At 42.6% G+C, this 24,505-nt stretch overlaps 1 protein-coding gene across 6 annotated transcripts in view; it reads left to right on the plus strand.

Moving 5' to 3' along the window:
• RALGAPA2 (Ral GTPase activating protein catalytic subunit alpha 2) overlaps positions 1-24,505 on the plus strand; it is a 94,824-nt gene that overhangs the window by 3,493 nt on the left and 66,826 nt on the right. For 5 of the 6 annotated variants that reach the window (XR_010719902.1, XM_066178006.1, XM_066178005.1 and 2 more), the window contains exons 2-21: positions 2,046-2,156; positions 2,665-2,714; positions 9,953-10,010; positions 11,244-11,287; positions 11,728-11,902; positions 12,368-12,483; positions 13,687-13,825; positions 14,261-14,460; positions 15,371-15,598; positions 15,881-16,054; positions 16,873-17,010; positions 17,542-17,690; positions 17,867-17,978; positions 18,644-18,881; positions 19,425-19,589; positions 20,762-20,902; positions 22,162-22,299; positions 22,805-22,887; positions 23,724-23,814; positions 23,960-24,133. Coding sequence is in view for 5 of the 6 variants with exons in the window: in XM_066178006.1 (XP_066034103.1) it covers positions 2,046-2,156; positions 2,665-2,714; positions 9,953-10,010; positions 11,244-11,287; positions 11,728-11,902; positions 12,368-12,483; positions 13,687-13,825; positions 14,261-14,460; positions 15,371-15,598; positions 15,881-16,054; positions 16,873-17,010; positions 17,542-17,690; positions 17,867-17,978; positions 18,644-18,881; positions 19,425-19,589; positions 20,762-20,902; positions 22,162-22,299; positions 22,805-22,887; positions 23,724-23,814; positions 23,960-24,133 (2,724 nt within the window). In the remaining variant the exon portion in view is untranslated. The remainder of the gene's footprint in view (positions 1-2,045; positions 2,157-2,664; positions 2,715-9,952; positions 10,011-11,243; positions 11,288-11,727; positions 11,903-12,367; positions 12,484-13,686; positions 13,826-14,260; positions 14,461-15,370; positions 15,599-15,880; positions 16,055-16,872; positions 17,011-17,541; positions 17,691-17,866; positions 17,979-18,643; positions 18,882-19,424; positions 19,590-20,761; positions 20,903-22,161; positions 22,300-22,804; positions 22,888-23,723; positions 23,815-23,959; positions 24,134-24,505) is intronic. The other variant, XM_066178007.1, reaches the window with a different exon arrangement.

A 24,505-nucleotide genomic window follows, 5' to 3' on the forward strand; every position in this document is an offset into this window, starting at 1 on the left:
AATAAAATAGATGCAATAATACAAAAAAACAGTGACAGAGTCAGAATACTACCTGAGCAGGGTGATGGAAGCAGTCGAGTTGAGGTAGTCTTCTTGAAGCGCTGATCCCATAGAAAGGTCTGGTAGCTCTGGTCCTCGGCAATCCAGTGGGTAAGGGCCCCCCGTACTGTCCCAAACCCCAGATTATATCCAGGTGAGAATGTTTGGCTCCTCCCCCTGGGCGGAGCTTCTCACAGTGAGATGATGAGTCATGCTGGGGGTCCTTGATGGCCCATTAAACAGAGAGAACTCCCAGAGGGAGTTATCTATGAGTCAGGGGCAAGGCATTTGATGGGCCATTAACAGAATATAATGGGCCAGAGGGAGGGGGTCTGGGTAAACACTCCCCCACCTGGATTCAGCAGTTCATGAAGATAGTGATAGAATACTTTGTGCACATCCTGTACTACAACCCAGGACACCCTTAATGAGTGTCTCACTCTTTCCTGAGCATTGCTGCAGCAGCTACTGTCAGGTGTTAACTACAATTGTGAGCTTGTCCTGTGTGGGAATGGGGGGAATGACACGGGTTTGGGATGGCTACTGCTGGTCGCCTGAGGGGTGAGTGCTGGGTGCTTGTGTGTGCAGCTGTAGTAACCTAGGAGCTGTCTGGGAGTAAATATAAAAAAACCCTCGAATTCCCACAGTTCAGCCCCAAGCTTGCTGCCTCATTTCCTTGAGTGCTTATAAATACTCCTTCAGTCAGTGCATTTCCCCAAAGTCAGGGATTTATTTTGTCTCAAATGATAAATGGTGCGGGAAACTTTTCCTGATGTTTTCCGTGTGAGAAGCAGGAATGAGCCGTATCCTGCTACAAGTTGAACGCATCTGTGAGAAAGGGCTGTGGCTATAGGGATGCAGCTCACATCACACTCGCTCATGAGTCACCACCAAGATGCCACATTTAGGAAAAAGGAGGATCTGCTTTCTTGGTGAGGCAGTTCCTTTCTCCTCCCTTTGCGATTTAGAGGGAAAGTTTCCTTTTTGTTTAGATTTTAATGACCTCATTCCCTCATACGAAATCCCTGTAAATGAAAGCCTTGTTTTCCCCTGGAGTTGTGTTTAACAGGACGCATTCATGGAGGGGAATAATTGCACTTAGGTTGCAAATTCAGGACTAGTGGTTTGCAGGAAACAAATATCACTTTAAAGAGTTTCCCTGCTCTAATTGTTTCCATAGTACAAGCAGCCAAGCAGAGCCTTACTGCTGGAAAGGTATTAAATAAAAATCAAGTTGTTCAGGGCTAAAGTTATTCTTTCTTCCATAGTCATGCGATATTAGTGAGCCTTCTTGCTGGAATCAGCTTTATTTTGGGTAACTCATGGGTTTCTTGCAAGGTGAGGCTTCAGTGAGGAGATGTGATGTTAATTTCAGCCCTTCACCCTCTCTGGGGGAAATCACCCAACTTTCCTTGACCAAATCAGTTGCAGTAAAGACCAAAGGGAGGAAATTAATGTGTGTTTGGCAAGTGTCAGGCTTAAAAAACGTTGGACCTTTTTCTTTGTGGAAAATAAACTTATTTCAGACCCAAGTTAACAGTTAGGGAAGTGCTACATGCTCGAGTTGCCATTATTCTAAGAAATGAATTGGGAATACGCTATTTTCTTGTTTGATCTGCTTGCCAGATGAATGCAAGAACTGAATTTGTATCCAGGAATCTTTGCTAGTGTTTTTCTCCAGCAGTACCTCCTTGTTTTGATGGTACAGAAACCGTTTGGGTATACAGCTAAGACTCACCCCCCTCGTTTGTTTTTTTTTGGTGTGTTTGTTTGTTTGTTTGTTTTTAACGGAAAGCAAATTAACCAAAAGCCCCACTGCAGACACTCATAAATTCAGTGTAATTCCTTGCAAGAATGGACCCACATTTTAGTACAGAATACTCAGTGAACTCACTGGAATCGTTTTGTATTGCATTTATTTCATTCTGTAATGCTAAATTTGCAGAATGCCTGTAATTCTTGTCTTTCTGCTCTTGTGTAATTGCTCTGTTTGTTTCTCTTTTCAGATATTGTGGATGGAAGTGACCTGAAGCAATTTTTTGACAACAATTATTCTCAAATTTATTTTATATTCTATGAAAACTTCATAACACTGGAAAACAGCTTGAAACAAAAAGGTAAGTTTTAGAGTTTTTCCAGCAGCTATTGGTCAGTGTTCCATAACTGTGCTCTAGAGCATTCCATTAGAGCCTATCCAATGGTTGTCTAGTCCTCAGTTATCTGTATCTACACTAACAGTTTCCTGCAGTACAGTGTTCGTATTAATAATTTTAATTTTATGGTAGCAGGAGAGACAAGCAAATGTGACAAGTGATGGAAAATCACTTTCTGAAATGAGAGTAGCAGCTGAGCACATTTCTGGGTTTGTTTCAGCATTTACACACCTGTCCTCTCAGCTTGCACCAGGCTCCTGCAGCTCCCTCTGCTCGCTGAGGCATGGCCAGAGCAGAGAGAGGCACTGCAGCCCAGGCACAGCTCGCACTTGGGATCTTTATTTAAGATAAAAAATAAATATTTGAAAAATAAACTGAGTGGCATCTTTGACTTCAGCTGAACAACAATGGCCTCATTCTGCTGTCTTTTATCATATGTTTCTGGCAAGCAATGTTGTTTTGTGTCTTGCAGGGAATAAATCACAAAGGGAGGAGCTGGACTCCATCCTCTTTCTTTTTGAAGTAAGTTTTCCATGCCATGAAAACTAATTTCTATTTTAAATCTCACTCATTCTGTGCTTACTTAGAGCTTTGCAGTGAGGGATGAAACCAGGTGTCAATCACCTGAGTTAAGAGTTGTTTTCAAAATGTCTTGGAAATCCAGCAAGAACACCTCTGTTCTGAGGATCTGGGGACTGATGCTCTGAAAATGAGCCAGGGGTTTCGGTGGAGTTTGGGAGCCCTACTGCAGTCAGTTGCATTGGCTCTGTTAGGCTAAAGCTTAGAGAAAGTCTGCTTTTGGTTGTTTCTTTTCTATTTTAATTAAACAAGACTTTGCTCCTGTGTTTCCTGGGGGGCCAGTTCAGAAGACCAGCATGTTCCCCCTTCTCTCTGTCTGTGGGAAATTGTGCTGTGTTGATTTTGCATGTGTCACAGCAGGAGGATGGGCTCTGCTCCCCTCATATGGAGGCATCTGTTACGTTTGCAGCATTGGGTCTTGCAGCTCAAAGGAAATGAAAGGACAGGAGTTGTCAGCTATTGCTCATCAGTTTGATCTGAGTGTGTGAAATGCTAATTTGTTGGGTTTTTTTTTTAATTCAGTATAACATCTTTCACTTCCAGAAGCATATCTTTCCCTCCTTCCTAGCACTGGCCATCAGAGCATTGGCAGTGTCTGGGGAGGAAATGTTACCTAGTTAACTTTTGCACAATCAAATTAGGATTGCTTTAATTTAAAGAAGAATACTCCGGGATAGGTCATTTCCCGAGGTACCTCTTTGACTGGAGTTATTACCTAAATGTATTTAGATGTGAGAAAATTTCACCGGACCAGATGAAAGCCAGACACATAAAAATGTTCTTACGATGCACACTGAAATTCTTAGCTTAAGCTCTGCCTGTCTCTAGTCAAAAGGCACTGCCGCCTTTAATTATTTTTTTACAATTAATTAGGTAAATAATTGGCCAGATTTCTCTCTTAAGGTTAAGCACACACATCATCTACTGATTTCCCTTCCTTCCTTCCTTCCTTCCTTCCTTCCTTCCTTCCTTCCTTCCTTCCTTCCTTCCTTCCTTCCTTCCTTCCTTCCTTCCTTCCTTCCTTCCTTCCTCCCTCCCTCCCTCCCTCCCTCCCTCCCTCCCTCCCTCCCTCCCTCCCTCCCTCCCTCCCTCCCTCCCTCCCTCCCTCCCCCTACTAACTTTTTACTTGAGTATTGCAACATAGAAATGTCATCTTTGTTTATGTTTTGGAGGGTTTTTTGGTAGGAAAAAATCCCTCAGACTTTCAGTAGAACTCTAGAAATTGAAGCTAAAACAAAGGTTAATTGTTCTCAGCTCCTCCCACTCCATCTGAAAGACCCCCAGACTCTCAGAAATATGTGGCTTCATGGTTTTGCATTGAGTAGCTTGTAGTTGGAATAGTAACAAGTAAGTTATATAGTAACAAGTATATATATATGTATATATGTGTATAAATATATATGTATAAAAACAATAATATAGTAACAAGAAGAGCGATGCTGTTTAGCCTAATGTGTCTGTAGTGCGGAAAATGGCCATGAAAATGATGACGTGGAATCCTGGGGTTTTGTGATCTCCAATTCTCACTTCACTTTGATGTCTCCCTTTTGATCCTTGTTGCCCCCTCTACGAGACTGCATTTTCACACTGAAATCTGAGTTGTGCTTTCTGCTTCTTGTGACATTGGCACCGGTCTGCTCTAGGGTTGTGCCTGAGGCAGTGGCTAAGAACACGAGATCATAAATCTCCCAAGATTGTTTGGGGTGGGAGACACTTCCTCCTCTCCAGCCCAGCAGAGAAGGTATCACTGTGTAACTGAGCAGGGCTGTGCTGGTTAATGGCAGCTCGTTAATATGCTGTGGCCTTGAGTAAGGAATGATGTTTCTGGGCCTGTGCCATTCAGTGGGAAATAGCCAATGCTTGCTCACCTGGCTAGAGAGAATAACTGGGGCTTGGAAAGGGATGGCAAATAACCACCCCTTCATACTCCTTAAAAACAGTGGGAGAACTTGTGTCTGAATGAGAAAAAAATCCATGGTTGTGTCTGAACCCGGGGCTGCTTGGGGTCCCAGTGGAGGAGAGCTCTGGAACAGCCTAGTTACCCTGAGGGAGAGGAGATCCTTTCAAGTGTTTGTGTGGGATTCGGAGCGATTTCCTTCATGGTGAGGATCTGCTGGATTGAATGTGCAATCCATGTGAGAACAGCCCGAGAGCCTCAGCACAGGACAGGGAGGCAGAAATGCCAGGTGATGAAACATTCATACTCTAAGCCATAGGAAACACAACTAATTGATTGTTAAGCTTTCCATATTTAGTGTGATGTCTGTGGGAGCCAGGGGGATGCTGCATTTTCTGCTAATTAGCTAAATAGGTAGTTGCTTAGGATTAACAAATCCTGAGTCCCCGTGCTGAGGGTTAACAGCTTAAAAATGAATAAAAATATTTATGAGGGAATTGCCTTTGCCTTTCCTGGAGGTTTGGCGGGATTATGCTGCTGTTGTGGAGTGACACCTAGTGTGTGTATTGGGCAACAAAGGCTTTTCCCACAAATCCTCTGGAAACTGACTTGGCTTGGTAGTAATTTATGGAAGTTCTAATTTTACACATCAGCTGCACAGCTTTGCCACACATAAACAACTTGAACAACATGTTACTCAAACAAGAAATGTTAACCAGCAGGGAGGGATGTGAAGGGTTAACTGTTGCATTTAATATTGCAAAATGCTTGAGTCTAACTCTATAAGATGCTTTGGTCTTGTCTTTTCCCTGATGGATATTTGTGAAGTGATATGGCAGCGGTCCTGTTATTTTTCCCTGTTTCAGCTAAAACACCAAAATTATGTGTCATGCAATTATTTTTTTTCTGCTGAGGTGTGGCTCTCTACTTGCAGTGCATTTGCAGAACAGGTTACTGTTGTTCCTTGTGTCCCTGTTCCCTTTTGAGGGAGCAGCTCAAAACCTCAGATTAGAGGGCAGCTCTGAGCCCTGTGTGTCACAGCCCTCCCAGGAGGTACACTGTATTTATGTCCATTTTCTGGCTCAAGTAACAGTATTTTGCCATCATCTGGTTGTGAGAGTTTGGGGTGCTTTTTTTAAATAATAAAGTGATTTTTCTTTCTTGTACCATCAGGTATTGATTCCTCTGACACTGTGGTTTTTAATTTCTAATGAAGTAAAAGCAAATTGATGGTTTTGAGATACATAGATCAGTTTCTTCCCATTCTCTATAATTTTTCTTCATTAGTTAGGAACAGCCAAATCTGTTGTGCTGATGGCGTCATAAAAGTCATTCCACTGATCTAACAAGTTCACTGGATGAAATGTTTTACACTCAAAATTTTTCAGATGTAGAAAAGTTTCCCAAAATCTGTGTTTTGTGTAGAGTTTGTGGTTTCTTGAGCCTGGTGCAGATGTGAATGCTGAGTCTCGAGCTCAGTAGAGTAACAAAGGGGCTTTTTTGTTTATAACAGTAGAAGTGCTTATAGTTCTACTTTTCTACACATAGAAAATTACTTTTGGAACCATTTACAATTCATTCTGCCATAATTCCAATGACATTGCTGCTATTCTTACAGCATTCTGTGGTAAATTCTAGCAATATGTTTCACATATTCTACTTCAGAGATCTTACTGTTTTTTGTTATGCCTGAGGCAGTGATAAGTGCCCTGTGTGCTTTGGGCAGACATTTTCCATCAACAAATAACTGTAAATAATTTATTGATGCAATAGATGGAGTATCCCTTCATTGAGATTGAGCTGCTGCAGGCATGCTGACTCCATTGGCCTCTTGGTTCATCTGAGTCTGTGAATAGGGGCTGGAAAATTTCTAAATTGCTGCAGGTTTTGGTGGTTGAACACCCTGAAACCACCAGCAGCACTTGAGCACGGAGGCCTGGGAGAGCTCTTCTGCCTTGACTTGGCTTGAAGTACATCCACCTGCCACTGACTCCTAGAAATTCCAAATCCATTCCCCCGGAGAGGGTGTCACTTCAGGTTTGCCATTGGCACTGCTGCCAGTTCTGCCTCTGGGAGTGGGTTTGCTCAGCGAGGTCTCCTTTGGGGTGGCTGTCGTTGATCTGAGATCAACCTGGCATGTCACGAGCAGCAGAACAGCAGTGCTCATTGTTCCCCTGTGGCCATCAGGCTGGGAAATGTCCCCTGGGATCCTGAGTGAGATGTGGGCACAGCCTCAGCCTTGTGTCCTGCAACAGGGTAGCCAGCACGCAGTGATGGGCACAGAGCTGCCAGTCACAGTGGGATTCAACTGGGGGGCAAAACCAAAAGGCTCTAAAAGAAATAGCAGTTTTGGTTAAGTCAGAGTGAATCTGTCAAAATATGAACCTTGGTGGTTTTTATTTTTTTTTGATAAAAGAGAGATATACAGCTTCCAAAAGGTAGCATCCTGTGTAAACTAAGATTTAAACTTAACATTATTCCTAGTCATGCAGGAAGTCCAAACGAAAAAGAACTATGGATAATCAGTTAAAAGACCTGACAGATACCCTGATGTGTTGATCAGTAGTAATACCTAATTTCTATTTCAAGTGTGCTATAATGGATTACCATATAGATGCAGCAAAGCACTAAGCATTAAATGATCTATGTGTTTTCTGAAAAAGCAATATTATTTCGCACTGTGGGGTTTCTTAAAATATTTCTTATTAGTGTTGTGTGAAACTAGGAACAAGATGTCAATAGCCAGCTCAGATTCACAGCGGTGTGGCTGACAGCCTGGGCTGAAGGGGAAGAAACTGTTATTTGTTCTATAGCAATAGTAATGCACATTCTTTAGAACACGAGGGGTGGGAAGGGTGTACAAAATGTTGCTGGAAATATGAAGTTGCAAAGAGAACAACTGGACCTGGTTCATGATTTGTGCAGTCTCACTGCAACACTGCCTCAGTCCAGGACTGCAGTGCTCAGGGCAAAAATCACCAGCTGGAAGTTGTGCTAGGGCAACTGGACCTTAACTTGTAACTTCAGAATTTATATTTAATGATGTAGACTTTGCACCTAGGTAGCTTTTTCACATTGCAGGAGCAGACATGGGCTCTGCATTTACATAATTTAGAGTGGCCCTGCTGTGCTGCAGAGCTGTGCTGTCTGCAGCACAGGAGGGGGCAGAGGTTGCTTTTTGAGAATGCCTGGTTGCTGTGGGGCAGGACCATGCAGGTGATTAGTCACACCCTTGCATTTTTTTCAAAATACATATATTTATTGTTTTCCTGGTTTTGAGATGCTGAAAAGGAGAACGCAAGGGAAGTGACTTAAGTGTCTCCATTTTTGCTGTGTGAAAAGACTTTGGGATATGGGAGCTTTTCTCAGACAGGAACTTCTCTTACTAATGGTTTGAACCCTTGAATTGTTTTGATTCAGTCACCTGACAAGGGTGTTGGATTCTGTGTTTTGTAAAGAGAAAAGAACAGTAAGCGTGTTTTCTGCCCCAACCCCCTCAGTTTTGTTCAGTTTATAGAGTATAGGCTTGGTTTTCCTGCTTGTTGTTGAACTGTGCAGCAGCATTTGTTTTCATGCTTTTCTCTGGATACAACCTAAAGTTCATTGAGACTTGGATGTGAAAATTGTTACCAAATTTTTTTTCAAATGATTCTTTATTATGGAACTTTGCACCTACGCAGCTCGCTGCTCATCACAGCTCACTTTTGGGAAGGGAACTTCGTGTTCAAATTTAGGTGAAACTATAACAGACCAAAAAAAAATGGAAACAAAACACATGTGATTTTGTCTGGTTTTCCATGATGAATGTGCCAATGTGTGAAACTTCCTCCCTGCGGTGTGTTGTGTGACACCTGCATCCAGCCCAATGTCTGTTGCTGGTTTGCCATAGGGTTTTGTTTCCTGGAGCTTTTCCTCCCACACATCGGGCACATGGCTTATGGTGAGCCTGGGCACAGACCCGACTCCCATGCAGAGCTCCTGGGCTAGGTTAGGTTACGTTAGAAGTGCTCTTGGATCAGCACAGGACTCCTTTCTGCCCTGTGCCAAGTTAAGTAATGATTACTGCCAGAAATAGTCTGGAGGAGTGGTAGGCTGCCAGTGTTTTAATGTTTAGATGGATAACAATAACTCTGTCCATGGATCCTGCAATCTGATTGGCAGAAGCCTGGTGCTTAACTAACAGGTAAAGCCCCAAATATGAGTCATGGCCTCGTTTTTAGCCAGTCAGGTCCTTCATCCCAAGCATTCCTGCTGCCCATGGAGAGGGAGCTCGACCTCTGGACCCTCTGCTCCTGAAAAGCAGAGGGTCCAGAGGCAGCACCCTGCTGCCACCATGCACTGGGGAGGGAGCTGGAGGAGTGACACTGGAACAAAATACAAGGAACACGGGAAGGATGTGCCTGGTTTGCATTTTTATTCTGGTTAACCTTTTAGAAATGCCAAATTCTGTGTGGGGAACACATGCTAAGATGAAGGTGTGGAAGAGGACCAGCCTGTCTGTGACCCAAGGTCTAGCTTCCTATGTCCATGAACTTGTCATGACTTCCATCCTCTGGCATGGAGAAAGGAATGTTCCATGTCCAGAAAGGCTATTCTGAGTGCTGAGTATAATTTCTGAAGCCCTTTATTGTCAATAGAGGTTTGTCCTGCTCCACGTCTCAAGTACATGCTCTGGCAGCAGTGATGACTCTGTCCCCCAGCTCCCAGGGGTGGCCCACAGTGCCAGATGCTTTCTGGGCTGTGATGCTCTGTTTTTTCCTGTGAGCTTTTGTATGCAGAACACCCTCAAATGGGTCACTGCTGCTTAAGTGACCTATCATCCATTTACATCCTGCATATGGCATTGCTGACAACTTAGGGTTGCTTTGTTGTGCAGAAATTTGTGCCAGTCGTTTTGTTTGGTAAGGAAGTCTGACTGTCAGTCATTTATAACATCGTTTAATTTAATTTGATTTCCAAATGGCAATGTTCAGAACTAGTTTCCCATTTAAATATATCTTCCTAATTTCTTATTTCAATGGCTGAAAAGTTGTAAGATGGAGACATTTTTTGTGTGGAACCTGTGTGAAGCCCTGTGTACTCCCAGACCTTTGCGAGGTGGAGCAGCAGTAGGTGAGCTGTGCTACTGCCACACCTGTGGCCAAGTCCTAGTCCATGCTACCACTAGTTTGAAAAGAAACTGTGTATATATTCCCATCTCATTTGTGTGTTGTGTATCTGTTTCTCTGTATTCCCTGATGAACCAATTTTGTTATGGAAAATTTGACTAGCTTTTTTCCTGCAGAAAATATTGCAGCTGCTACCTGAGAGGATTTTTTATCGATGGCATTTTCGCAGTATAGGTAAGAAGAAATGGTTTAAAACAAAAAAAAGTATGAACTTTTTAGTGGATTTTTTGGATCAATTTTTCTTTTAACGAGTGGTATATGAATAGAGTTATGAATACATGGTATTTGTGCAAGTTTGGCCTCAGCTGCCTTTCCCAGATTCTCGTGAAATGGAGGATTTTCCCAGCATCCTGTTAGAATATGGCCTTGGCCATGACAGTCACAAGATACCCATGGTTGGCTTCCTCAGACCAAGACTGTTCTTTCCCCATGCTCCAGTGGTATTGGAGCTTCTGGAATAAGGGAGGGAATAGGAGGAGTCTGGCAGAGAGCTGCCTTGGATGGCCAGAACACCTTGAAGTCCAGTGAAGTGGTTTAATCATTTCCTCTGAATCAAATGCCTTGGATTTGTCACTGCTTTTCAAATTCTGCTTCCAAATGCCACTAGTGTGGCACAAATGAGGTTTTTATGCTGCTTATTAAAATTTTATGAGGGGCTCTATTCCTTCCAAGTAGGAGTTTTTTGTTGGGATTGGGGTTGATTTGCAGCACTCTCTGACCAGCTGCCATTTTTGTCATCAGAACAAGGAATTGCTGTTGCAGAAGAACAATGAGCGGAAGTTAAAGGTGAAGGTTTTTGTCACATTTCCACTCAGCACTGACAAAAACAAGAGGAGACATCTGCCTGGCCATTTCATAACAGTTCAGCTGAACTAGTCCAGACCAAATTGGTTTCAGTCAGTTGCTCTGTAGCTGATATATTTTTTTATGCTTCTATCAAGTGGTCATAGTGGCATAATTTTTTATCTGTGTCCAAAAAATGATGTACAGAATTTGGCAGAACTTTTATTTACACCTCTGCCTTTTGATTTCCTTTTGCTTAACGTTTGTGTGCATTAATATGCATTTCCTGTATATGTTAATAATTTCTATTTAATCTTGTGATATGGTGAGATCTCAAGGGAAGGAGCCCATTTAAGGAGCATGTATGATTCACAGAACTTACTATTAATGAAAATAATTTCAGACATGGTCCTCTGATGAAACCCAGAGGACCTCACTGGAAAGATACATCACAGTTAATTGTGGGTGGTGGTGATTGTAACTAGATTCATTTGGGGGTTCCCCCCATAGTTGTCTTAAAACCTAGCACAGTGGTCCCAGAGTAAAGTAGGCTTTCATGGAATATTTTTTATAATGTTGCAGTGGGAAGTGTCTGATAGCGTCTACTTAATTTTCCTAATCCAGGGTCTATTCTGAAGAAACTTTTGCACACTGGAAATTCTCTCAAGGTATTGCATTGATGTTTTCGTATTTCTTTTCACTTTAATTCTTGTGAAGTATGCTACTTTGCAGCTTTCCAATAGTAGTGTTTTCCAGATTGTTAGGCTTTGTAATTTTCTCTTATTCACCTTTTAATTGTAAGTTTTATTATTGTGATCCTTGATTATTTTAATATGTGTTTTCAGTCATTTTACTTCTCTAATGACCTTTGTGAAGTTACCTGGAGAAGGTATTACAGATATTGCTTAATACCTAATTTTTGAAGCTTTCTCTGGCATTAGAGCTACGATTATATTAATAATGTGAATACCCTTGGTATGACGGCAAGACTTCGCAGCACCTAGCTGGGAGGAAGTGCTCACCCTGCCTGTTGTGAACTATTTACTCGCATTTACTGCACTTATAGACGTGTGTTATTGCCTTTTCCCCCAAATGCACCACCTTGCAGCTCAGGTGTGAAGGAATCCGCCTGTTCCTGCTGTGGCTGCAAGCCCTGCAGACCAACTGTGGTGAGGAGCAGATCCTGATGTTTGCCTGCCTAGTGCCTGGCTTCCCTCCGCTGCCATCCCCACATGGGCCCTGCACACTGGAGAGCCTGGTCAGCCCCCCAGCTGCGCCTGATGGTGAGCCTTCTCTTGGGGGAGGAGGCGATGGGTGCTGCTGGCTGCACGTGGAATTCCGAGCTGGCTGGAGCTGCTGGCTGCCTCTGGAATTAATTCTGAGCTGGCTGGAGTATGTCTGGCTGCTGGGCTGGTGCAGCTCATGTCCCTCTGAGTGGTCAGGGTTTGCTTTTTGGCTCTGGGGTGGTTTTAATTCAGACACAACAGCAGCAGGAGCATTTCATTGCCCCACAAGCAGGTTTGGAGGTTTTCTCCTTGCTGGTTCACTGCTGATGTCAGCCTTTCCAAGCTGCCGGCAATCTGGTGCCATCCTTGCTGGGGTGTGCCAGGAGTTTGGACATCTGTGCAGCTACTGGACTTGAACAGCTTGGTAGTGCCCTGATGGGTATTTTCAAATCAATATTTTATAGAAAATATCTTTTATCTCAGTATTTTCATGTGTGCTATGCTTAAAATATTTGATTTTAGACAAGATTTTTCCCGAAGAAATAACACCGCTTTTGCCAGCTGTCTCTGGAGAGAAAGTTGCAGAAGACCAGACCTGCTATTTTCTCCAGCTCCTGTTAAAATATATGGTAATTCAGGTGAGGAGGATGTGTGTTTGAAATTGTTCATATTTGGAGGATGTATTTGTGGTAGAAAGTTAAGCCTACACTGCATCTGTTTGGAGCTGGGTTTACCCTTCCCCAACACTTTTTTTACTCTAGTTTTTAAATGGAAAACATCCCAAATGGATTTCCTCATGCCATTTTTGGTGAAAATAAGAATATTGTCACACTTTTGTGATAAGAATTAGTGAATGTTATCCAAACTTGCAGAATAACTGGCTGTTTTATGTGCTCATGGTTGCATTTAGAAAATTGATGTGGGGTAAAGATTCAGTTTGTTCTCTTTGGACACGTACCTAGATGAAAAGGAACGTGAAGGACCACTGGAAGAAGAGATAAAGAGAGATGGCTTCTGTGATGTTTTTAAAAGGATGCAAGTAACATGTACATAAAATTTAATTAGGAGATCAGATGAATCTGTACAGGAAATAAATTAAGATAATGTATATATTTAAAAAGTATAAATAAAGCAACATTTGAAATAAAGTGAAAGCTATACAGACAATGAACATTAAAGAGCTTGTTATTAAAAAAGATAAATTATAATTAAATACTTTGAGATACACTTTCTAGTATGAAAAGGCAAGACCAAAATAATATTTGGAAAGGGTTTTGTCATCTTGAATAAATGCTTTATTTTAAAAGAGGCTGTATGAAATTATCATCTTCTTCCACAGCACCCTTTGTTTTACATATCAGAGTCTCACAACACTTCAGTTAAAAACAAAAATGTCACTCTTCTTTTTATAGTCTTGTTACCTGTGTGGGATCTAAAGAAACCTGCTTACACTGGAAATCCCGTTGCACAGCGCTTCCAGTATTTGTTTGTGTTTATTCTGATGAAGAAAATATTTATGATAAAAGTAGAGCTCAAAGTAACTCTCAAAATGTACATGTAAGAAGCAAATTTATTGAGAGCAGAACAGGACAGTTGCTGTCCTTCCCTGATTAGAGCAGCACAAATACACTGGCTTCCACTGAGCTCGCTGGCTTTGGGGGGCTGCTCTGTTCTTACTTTCCATTCTTACTGCAGTTTGTAGAAGTGGTTTTGGGGCTGTTCTACTTTTGCTTCTCTTGCTAAAGTTAGTTGCTTGTTTTTTGTGTTTAGGGGAAACAATTGTCAGTATAACACATTAACTTAAAGCTTTTTGTTTGTTTCTCTCTAACTCCATGAGAAAGGCTGCTAGCTTGGAGTGGAAGAACAAGGAGAACCAAGACACTGGGTTTAAGTTTCTCTTTACTTTGTTCAGAAAATACTATCTTCCTCACTTGTTCCCATCTTTTACAAAGCTAACCAACCTCTACAAACCTGTGCTCGGTAAGTAGTGGGTTTTACCTTGAAGTAGAAAAAGCCAGAGCCTGCTTTTGGTGGCATCTCTGTTACCTGCTGGTGTATCACTACAGCTCTGCGGGATGAGGAGTTTTTTCTCCCTGGTTTCCTGTAAAACTAACTGATATTGTAGCAGGGCTGGTTCTTCATTTCGGCTTTTGCCCTTCCTTTTGTAGCCCTTCTCTTTTGCTTTCCTTTGTTTTGAGTGATACAAGTGATAACCTCAGGAAAGAGCTGTGCTGTTACATTCTCCTGAGGAGTGATGAAGTTAGGATAGAATACAAGCGTTAATAAAACAAAGGCAGTCAGTCATTGCATCTGTTATTTCCCGGGTGATGTGTTCAGTACATTTAGCCAGAGTTGGGAAGGAATTACTAAGATTCCACTTCATTTCTCTCTTCCTTTTTGTGCCCCCACCCCCAGACATCCCCAATATCAGGCCAAGGCCAGTGTTTGTCACTGCAACACGGAACAATGAGAGTGTCTACTGCACAAAAATCCCCTACATGGCAGCTCGAGTGGTTTTTATCAAGTGGCTCGTTACCTTCTTCCTTGAAAAGAAGTATTTAACTGCTGTTCAGAATACAAAAAATGGAGGAGAAATGCTTCCTAAAATTATTCAGGTGGGCTTCAAAGTTTACTTCTCTTTTTACATGCGTACTGACCTTGCAGGTGATCTCACTGCACTGACAGCTGAAGCACAAAGAAATGCTACCCCATAATGAATAAATGATGTAGCTGTTTATTTGATTATCTTTTTCTTCAATGGAGGAGGGAATCTCCAAGCAAAACCCTTTGCTAATTCACCAGAAGTTTTTTGGTTTTTTCCCCTCATAACTTGTTGCCTTACTAGCTTCAGCAGTATTATATTTATATTTTTGGCATTTACTCTGTAAACTGTCATACTTGGTGGTTCCATGGACCATTTCCCAGCAATATCAAAGGCTGCTTTGTTTTCCTCTCAGTTATAGCAGCTGTTTACAATGAGATATTAGAGAAATATTTCATTTATAAACTCATAGTTGAGACTTATCTAGCATTAGATACCTCACAATGAATTTTATAAATTGATACTTCTGAGAGACTCTCCAGCTTCCTGTTAAGAATTTAGAATCAGTCTCAGCTTACATTTGCGTGAAGTGTCAGCTGTGGGCTCAGTTTGAGAGGTTGCAGAATGCACACAGTGCCAGGGCAAAATCTAGCAAAAAGGTGTTGGGCATAATAATGTGTAGTGCTACAATCCATCTTTTTCCCAAGATAAAGGGACTTGGGGGCTCCTCTCCACTGTGTCTGTGCCTTCCTTTACACTCATAATGTGGAGTGGACAGTTCAGTCAGTTGTTGTGTGCTGTAAGGAAGTTTGTAAAGACCAAACTCCTTCTTTGATGGAGCAGTAGACTGAAACTTGCTGTGCCTGACTGCTGGGATGGCAGTGTTGTGCCAGACAGGGTATCCCGAGCTCTCCATGAGGATGCCAGTGGCGTGGTGGGTGCTGCTGCAGTTAGTGATGGGCTGTGCTATGCTGTGCCTGCAGACGGTTGCTGTGAGCCAAGAGAAGATTGCAGAGCCGGAGAGTGGTGCTGCGCCAACGGGCGAGCAGGAGCATGGGCACTCCAACAGCAGCAGCCTGTCAGACAGGAGGCTCAGCAGCTGCAGCCTCTGCAGCGTGGAGGAGCAGCACCGCAGTGTCTATGAGATGGTGCAGGGCATCCTCCTCTCCACGCGTGGATATGTCAACTTCGTCAATGAGGTGTTCCGCCAGGTCACTGCCTGCAGCTGCTCGTTGCCCTAGGTTTTATTTCTGAAGGGAACAGGTGTGAGAGACACCGTGGGGGGCTGGTCACTGGGCAAACTTGATGCTGGTCACAGCAGCAGCCTTGAAGGTTGGGCTCCTTCCTAGGTCTAGTTTAACAATCAGATTTTGGAATTGTTGTGGGAGCTGAAGCTTGCTTCTTAAAATGGCAGTTTGTGTGGTGGGGTGTGTATTTGTGTGCACCACTTATGTGGCCTGTTTGGAGTGAAATCAGTGAACTTTCCATTTCAGGCTTTTTTGTTGCCACCTTCTGATATATCCGTAACACGGAAGGTGGTGAAGGTGTACCAGAAGTGGATACTGCAGGAGAAACCCGTGTTCATGGAGGAGCCAGACAAGAAGGAGGACAGCCAGGATGCTGTTGTTCCTTTGGAAGACTCCTCAGTGCAAACAGATGGTAAACATGTATGGTATCCCTGTTCCTTATTTTGTCCACTGCAATATGAGGCTATCTCACTCTGTAGAGGAGTAACAGTTTAAAGAGTGTGGGGAATAGGGGTTAAAAAATGCTTTTATTTAAGGACTCACAGTTGAAATAGTTACCGAGTAGCACTTAGAGTGCAGACGAGGGTTGCAGCTGGTTTGAGAAACATAATTTGTGGTTATTCCCTGCATGTATAAATATGACAGCAGGAACTTCATTGAAGAAACATTGATGAGTTTTGCAGTGCTGAAATTGACTACCTGCTGGCCTAGGGCCTGGAGAAGTATTTCATTTTCGTGGTACTTTAAATCTGACAATATGTGTTAATTTGTGTATACTGTAACCAGACACCTTAATCTAGGAAATTTAACTGTAGATACAGTTCCTGTGCATCATCTTTTAATATCCTGTTTTGAATCATCAGTAAAAGTTCTTTGACACTGTGACACTGTTTAAAGGGAAGTTTTCTACTATAAATTTTCTGAATAAGAGGTTTGATTTGTAAAGTGGTGAGAATTACAAGGTTTTTACTTTGTTTCATAGAGAATTTTTAGTTTTGCCAGACTTCAATGACTATGAAAAGTAGTGTAAAATATTTTAAATAACATACCTTCTGAAACTTCCATGAGCCTTTAAATTCCATGTTTGGAAATGAAGAAATAAAAGCCAGGAATTCCCTGAGGAAATGAGTGTGTGCCATGCCAGTTCCTCCACTTTTGCTGCTGACCTCGGGGATGTTTTTTTTCCAGTCTGGATGTGTTCCTCTGTGCCCTGTTGCTAACCAGGCTGTATTTGGCAGCTCTCCTTGGAGCCCTGTGGACACAAGCGCTCCTCTAGCTGGGGCAGGACCTACTCCTTCACCAGCGCCGTCAGCAGGGGCTGCGTGCTGGAGGATGAGGACAGGGATGTGAAGGCTGGTGCTCAGGCTGCACTGCAGGTGAGCTGGGTGGGACCTGGATTTGCACTGCAAATTCCATTACGATCTCCAAGATGGAGGAAAAGGACACCCGGGCTTGATTGGTTTTGTAGAACACAATTTGGACTCCATTTATCACTCTGAAATATGTATATTAAACCACATGACTGTGTCTTAAAGCCATAGATCTGTATTTTAACACGGAAGGGTATTTTTTTTTCCTTCTGTGAGTACTATGAATTAATCAGAATGCATTCACTTTTGCTGAGCTTCATTTATTGAATACTGGTGGCTGTTTCAGCATATGGTGGGTGGAGGAATGTCCTCTTGCCTGCCCAAGCAGAGACACCCAAAAACCCCATACTGGGCCTTGGTGGGTCTGTGATGCCACCTGGCTCCTTGATGGAATAATACAGAAAAATTAAGTGATGGGTAAAACATGAAACCTCCTCTAAGGAAAGGGAAAGGTTTAACTGAAGCAGCACAAGTATTTTGTTATAAGTCTTGCCCATTTTCATTCCTAACACCATGCAAACGGCCTGTCAATGCCAGGTATTCCTGACAAACTCGGCAAACGTTTTCCTGCTGGAGCCGTGCACTGAGGTCCCTGTGCTGCTGAAGGAGCAGGTGGATGCTTGCAAAGCCATTCTCAGCATCTTCAGGCGCATGATAATGGAGTTGTCCATGAATAGAAAGACATGGTAAGGTTAACATGGTGTCATTTGAGAGAAAAAGTTGTTACAGTCCGCAACCAACCAAGTTGTTTTACAAATGATTGCTGAAGTCCAAATTGTGCCTGCATTTTTAATAAATAAGGCTTTGCTGCAGGATTAATGAGTAGGTAAAACTAACAGAACACCTTTTGATTTGGAATCAGGGAACAGATGCTGCAAATACTCCTCAGAATAACAGAAGCTGTGATGCGGAAGCCAAAGGAGAGCCAGACAAAGGACATGTTTGCTCAGAGCATGGCAGGGCTGCTGTTCCGAGTGAGTGAATGGGGCTGGTTGGTTTGCTCTGTCACAACTGCCTGCAGTTTTAGTTGGGTACTATAAACCTACTTGCATTACTGTGAGGGAGAGGTTTCTCGTGTTTTGCTGGTAATTATTTTGTAAACTATTACTAACAGAGGGAGAGCTGGGTTTGCTCTGTTCTTCAGGGCTCCGTTACAAACTAAGGTAGCACAGATGGGATATTTTCAGTGAATGTCTCTAAAGTGTAAGGCTCAAGTCATGGTTTTTCAAAAAGTCCAGCTGGCAAGTCAAAACTGAGTCACACTGAGTGAGGGAGACATTTGTGTTCCTGCTGTACTTCCAGCCTAGATAACGTAACTGGGTGTGTAGTGCTGCCCCAGAGCTCAGTCGTTGCAGTCGTTCTGTGGTTGTAAGACAGTCCTTCATTCTGCTTTTAGTATACAGTGTCTTATTTCAGTTTGCCAGACAACATGTAACCTGAAATTTTTCTTAATTTCCTTCATCAGTTACTTTCCCCATTATTTCTGTGAGTGTCTTCTGAGGGAAAAAAGCACTGCACATCAGTTGTGCCTCACCAAAAGCCCGTGCTGATGTGTAGGCCAGAGTTGTGGGTTGGGCTTGGTGTGCTGAACTCATCTTGTCAGCTCTGCCTGAGCTGCCACTGGTGCCTCTTCCCTCAGACCCTCATTGTGGCTTGGATCAGAGCGAACCTGAGTGTTTACATCTCCCGGGAGCTGTGGGATGAGCTTCTCAGTGTCCTGTCCACCCTGACGGACTGGGAGGAGCTCATCAACGAGTGGGCCAACATCATGGACTCTCTGACAGCAGTGCTGGCCAGGACCGTGTACGGCGTGGAGATGACAAACCTGCCTCTGGACAAGCTCAGTGAACAGAAGGAAAAAAAGCAGAGGGGCAAAGGTTCTTCTTTGTGCTTCAGTGCTTTTTGTATCAAACTGGTTAAATATTGAAGCTTAATCTTAAAAATTAATTTAATGTTAAATACTACTTAATCTGACATAAGGACCTGTTTAATCTATTGTGAAGCACTTGGGATTTGTGTGTTGTGATCCTTCACTGGGGAGGAGAGGTAGTTGGTGTCAAGCTGTTTGGCAGGTTGGGGTATGCACCTACAGCTAGGGTTTTTTGGATAGCAGAGATGAAATGTGGTGTCCTGTGCTGTTGGCTGGCACTGGCAACTCTGTAAAAATTCCTTTCCTGGTGTTTTTAGTAAAGTTTCTAATTTACAGTACTTTAGCTGCCTTTGCATGTCATCTTGAAATAGATGCACATAGTTTGAAGTACCCATACTTTAATAAAAGTAATATTACTTTTATTAATAGTAAAAGTTAACTTGTGTTCTTCAAAGTATTAATATTTGCTATGTCTGAGTCCATTTGTACTTCAGCAAAAATACATGCCAAAGCATTCAGTGCCAGAAAATTTTGTGTTCTTTGTCCTAAGGTGGTGTTTTAGGGCCTCAGAAGACAGCTGTAGTAGGAAGATCTTTTTCATTAAGCTGGAAAAGTCACCCTGAAGTTGTGGAGCCGATGAGATTCAGAAGTGCCACAACCTCTGGGGCCCCAGGTGTGGAGAAGGCAAGAACGATTGTCCGTCAGAGAGCCACAGGTTAGACCACAGCTGAGTGCTTCGTTACCCCGACACCCAGTAACGCTCAAGTTTTAAATCTGCCTCTGAGGGGTGGCTGCTGCCAAAAGCAACTTAATTAACTGCCCCAACAGAGAGTTTGCACTGTGTCTGGATGTTTGGGCCAGCATGAATCACAGAGTCAAAGTATTTTGGGAAATTCTCTGTATAAGCTTTTAGCTACAGGACATTGAATTGTGAGTTAAACCTGTGCACATTAGAGGTTTTTCTAGGGAGGTACATCGCTATTTTTATCAGTTCCTAAGAAAGTATTTACTACTGTGAGGCAGATAGCAAATATTGATACAACTATTTCCTGGGAGCGCAAGGTAAACCAGGTATTTAATAAATAATATTATACTTTCATAGTTGCTTTATGTGCTCTCTTTTTTTTTTGGCGTGATGAGGTTTTCCTCTCATGTTTACTTCCGGAAAGAGAAAAGCAGGAGGGAGACTGGGATGAGGAATTGTTGGGGTAATGACTGAGACCCCAGACTTGGAACAGATCCCGATTTGTTCAAGCATTTCAGCAGCCTGAACTTGGCCTTTTTTTATTTCATGTCAGTGTGTATCCATGTGACAGTTAGCTGGGGCGGACTCCTGTGGAAGTCCCCTGCTTTGAGCAGGAGCTGCTGGGCTGCACAGCTCCCTCCCAGGTTCCTTACCAGGAGAGCTGGAAGGAGGGAGAGCACCCGAGGTGGTTTGTGGCTCCATGGCTGAGCCACAGTTTTCAGCCTGGATCACAGAGCACTTTGGCAGTGGAGCCAGTTCAGTCTGAGTTTTATTTTTAAATTCAGCTAGTCCCTGTTTGTGCTCCAGTGAAGGATTCTCTCTACTGCTGCAGCATTTTCCCCTTTAACACCCTACCAGAGCAGGAGGGAGAACCTGGAAGTGTTGATCCAGGGCTTTTCTTGTTTGTGTGTGTTCAAATTAAAGGCACTTCTACACTTGCTGTGGATCAGAAATTGCTGATTATTGCCCTTTCAGTGTGAGAGTGTTGCACAGTATTAACTTACATCTCGGGGAGAAACCCCTGCGCTTCCTGTTGTAAAGCTTTATCCCAAAACACTGGGTTTTGTTGTGTTTTGACACTCAGAACTGCAATATTTCATTCTGCTCCTGATATAATTATTGCTCTGTTTTTTTCCTGTAAGCTAAGCGAAGCCAGTCTATCAGCAACTGTGTCCATCTTTATGAGGCTTTGCCAGCCGCTAAAAGTGTACCTCTTCTGCTTCACACTGTGAGCTCTCTCTTCCCTGGTATCTCTTACACTTCTTGCTCTCAAAGATTGTCAGGTACTGTACTTTAAAGTCATCTTTGATGTTGGTGTTCTTTATATTTTTAAACTGCTCTCTGTCTGTTTCCTTTCTGTCCGGTTGGTTCTTCTCAGAATGTTTGCAGCATTGCAAGCAAAGCAGTTTTTGTTCATGTTGATATTAAAGATTGCTATCAATTGCAATCAGATCTACATTGCTTAGTACCTAAAGTAATAAAATCCATGTTTCGCTTCCTGGGAGGGATTTGTGACTCCTGAGTCCTGCCCAGGGTCATTACCTGCAGTAGCAAGAGAAAGAAGAGTTTTTTACGTGTTGTTTTATTACCCTATGGGGATTCCTGCTGTGTGAAACATCTTTAGTGTGTTTTCATCTCAAGTTGTCTTGGGGGAAACGCTGAAATCGTTCCAGTTACTCAATCGCATTGAATGTTGTATTTTATTGCTTTCTGTAAGACATTGAAAGTCAGCTGAAGTCAGTAAATACTGGAAATGTTAGTTTTTGTGCACATGCCTCCTGAGATAACTTTCTGAAATACCTACAGTGTTTATTAAATAGTAAAGCCATATTCGAACTTAAACACTGCTGGATGGAAACACTTTTATTTTTTTTCCCCCAAATGCAAAGAGAAATGCATTCCTACAAATGCCGTGTTGCTCCGCAATCTCAGGAGCTCCTGTAGCTCCTTCCCCAGCATGTCAGTTTACTTTCTCTTTGGAATTCTCATGCCCCTTTCTCCTCATTATGTTTCTCATTTGCTGTTACAGCCAAACCAAAAGCTACCTGGTTGAGTTTGTTCCTCATAAGCTAAGCCCAAGTTATATGTAGCTCAGAGCTTTTTTTACTCTGATTTTTTGCCTTTCTTTATCCCTGCTCCCTTCCCCTCTTTCTGGAGCTGCCTTCTTCCCACACTGCATTTAAGAGAGTTTTGTTGCCTCTGCTCTGTTCTTTCTGTCTCCACAATGAACAGAGGCCAGTTGGGGTCTCCAGTATGGAAAACCTAGCTTTGTTCATGGGATCTCCTTCTGTTTGTTAACTCCCAAAATCACTTCTCTCCTTTTCTAGACCTTTTATGCTGCTCCTGCATCTCTCTCTAAACTTTACAGTTTTTCTAAGGATATTTATATAAATATAGAATTTAAATTACAACTTGTGTATTTTACCTTGGGAATTTTAAATATTTGCAAGGGTCACTTTTTCATAGAGCTTTCTTAGGCAAGGAGTTCAAAGACGTACATATGAGCTCCTGCCAATGTGTTGTGTTGTAATTAAATCAACAGATGTTGAAGAATCTCAACAGCTGGAAAATTCAGAAGTAGTAGAAGCTGCAGGCCCATTTGCAGACCAAGAGCAGCAGCTAACTCGAAGCAGCAGCACTTCAGATATTGCAGATCAGATTCCATCTGATTTTTTTCAAGGTAATTTTAATAAAATACAGCAATACTGTGTTTTTCAAGGAAAAGTGTTGAGACTTGTTCAGCCTTGCAAATGCTGCTCTTACTTTGGTTTCCAGTTCTCCCCTAAAATGTTTTTTTATCTCATTTTCTTAGTCACTGCATAGTTGGTAAGTTGTTGAAAGAACCCTTTTTTAAGAAGTTAAGAGACCAGGAATGCAGAATGTGACCTTTTGTTAAGCAGAGAGGCCAAAGATGAAACCTGGAATGCGTTTGCATTTTGTATGTAACTCTTTGACTTTTTTCACCTGACTTGCGTTTGAATTTTCTGTATTCAAGTTGCAGTTGGAGTTCAGTTCCTCTCCTGTAAGTATGTTATGCTTCTGAAGGATTTTTCAAAGCATCTTGTATCCCATTTAAGTGTTGTATGGCCTTTAAGTATAAATGAGACGTGTAAACATTGCTGAAATTTACATGAGACTTGCTGTGTATTTTTGTCCTGCAAATGTTTCCTTTCTGAAACTTCTAGGTAAAAAGGCTGGAAATTCAACTTCAGACTCCAAATCAGTTCAGGAAAATAAAGGATGTGAAAAGGAGCATGAAGCCGAGCAAGTAAGGCAAACCGAAAAGTAATTTCTGATAAGATCCTAGCAGTGTTTTCTTTCTAATCAGATGCCTTTTAGCATTCAGAAACTCTAGGAGAAGAAAGTGTGAAAAGTGATTAATCCCATTTCTAGAATGAAATCTGGAAGGGAGCTGTAGTGCATTATTGTCGTGCTGGGTGTGATCAGTTTGTGTCTCCTGATCTCATCAGCTGCTTCTGCAGGTTTATCTCTGTTCTAGTCTTACACAAGGCATTGGTCCTTTTTTTAAATATTAAATGTCAACAAGAGGTTCATAACTTTTAAAAGATAAATAATTCATGGCTATTACAGAGCTACAGTACACTGGAATAAATGTTTGATGGTTTAAAGTACTGATGAAAATGGTTCTCTTCAGCACAGTTAGTTCCTATCACCAGCCGTGCATGGCAAATGTTAGTGTGAGTGGACATTAGCACAGACAAACTTCATACATTTTTAATGTCAACTTTTGAGTGAACAGTTGAAACAATAAATGACTTAGCCTGGTCATCTCTGTGAAACATGGAGGCTGAAAGATTTTTTTTTAATACCCTAACAAATTATTTCACGTGTGTTTGAAAAACATAGGTAAAAAATCCTGCCTGTTGGTGTGAGAACTGAAGTGTGAAAGTGAGGATTAAGAATGAAATGGAAAGCCTGTTTTTTGTCTAAGGACGTTGACAAACACTTTGGTAGTCTGAATATTCATGAGAATGTCTTGAGTGGATCGTGGTTAATTTCTAATGACTGTGTTGGTGTGAAATTTGCTAGAATGTGGTGTAATGCTCAAGGCTGTATAAGCTGAGATGAATTTTTTCTCTGCAGGTGCTAATGCAGAGGAGCAGCAGTACAGCTGAGTTGGATCTGAAAGCAGACTTGCAGCAGTCACATGGGTATTACAGAGAGAGCGAGAAAAGTGAGTGCCCAGAGAGTGCTTCTGTCAAGTGCAGCACCTGAAATCAGTGCTGTGATTTTGTTTCAGACAGCCGAGATGCTTCTCCAGGTCGCTCTGCTGCCCGTAGCCCAGGGCGCAGGTGTGAGCAGGGCTGTGCTGTTTGCAGGTGAGAGCGTGAGCAGTGACACGTCCCTGGGCTGTGCAGCTGATGTGGACATCGCACTGGTGGCCTGGCAGGCAGCTGAGGATGACCCTGAGGCTGGGCCAGGCACGGGTGCGGATCCTGTGGCACCGAACTGGCTCCAGCTCAGCCCCTCACAGGAGCCTGCCAACCTCACAGGTACCATGGGCCCCACACTGTATGTGAGCTCACATCTGTGTGCCTCAGTTGGGTTATGTTACATGTAGCACCAAGTGAGCACCCTTCATCACGCTCACTCAAATTGATTTTGCACACCCAGAGTGGAAGGGATTTGGATCATCAATTGATTTGCCAATAAATGATGATGCAGAAAGCCACCACCCACTCAGCTGAAAACAACTGGCTTTCTTACAGTGCCCAGCCAGGCTGTGGTAGCTGGGCACTCGTGGGCCTACCCCAGTGTTGAAGTACAACAAACTAATTTATGTTCCAAGTGAACAGGTTTTATTTCATGGCAGCATGGTCTGAGGAAATGTCTCACTGTATTTTTTGACTGATAGGAAATAAGTG

The sequence above is a fragment of the Chamaea fasciata genome, unplaced genomic scaffold (assembly GCF_029207755.1).
Source record: "Chamaea fasciata isolate MVZ Bird 193981 ecotype frontalis unplaced genomic scaffold, bChaFas1.0.hap1 SCAF_3, whole genome shotgun sequence".
Taxonomy (NCBI): Eukaryota; Metazoa; Chordata; class Aves; order Passeriformes; family Sylviidae; genus Chamaea; species Chamaea fasciata.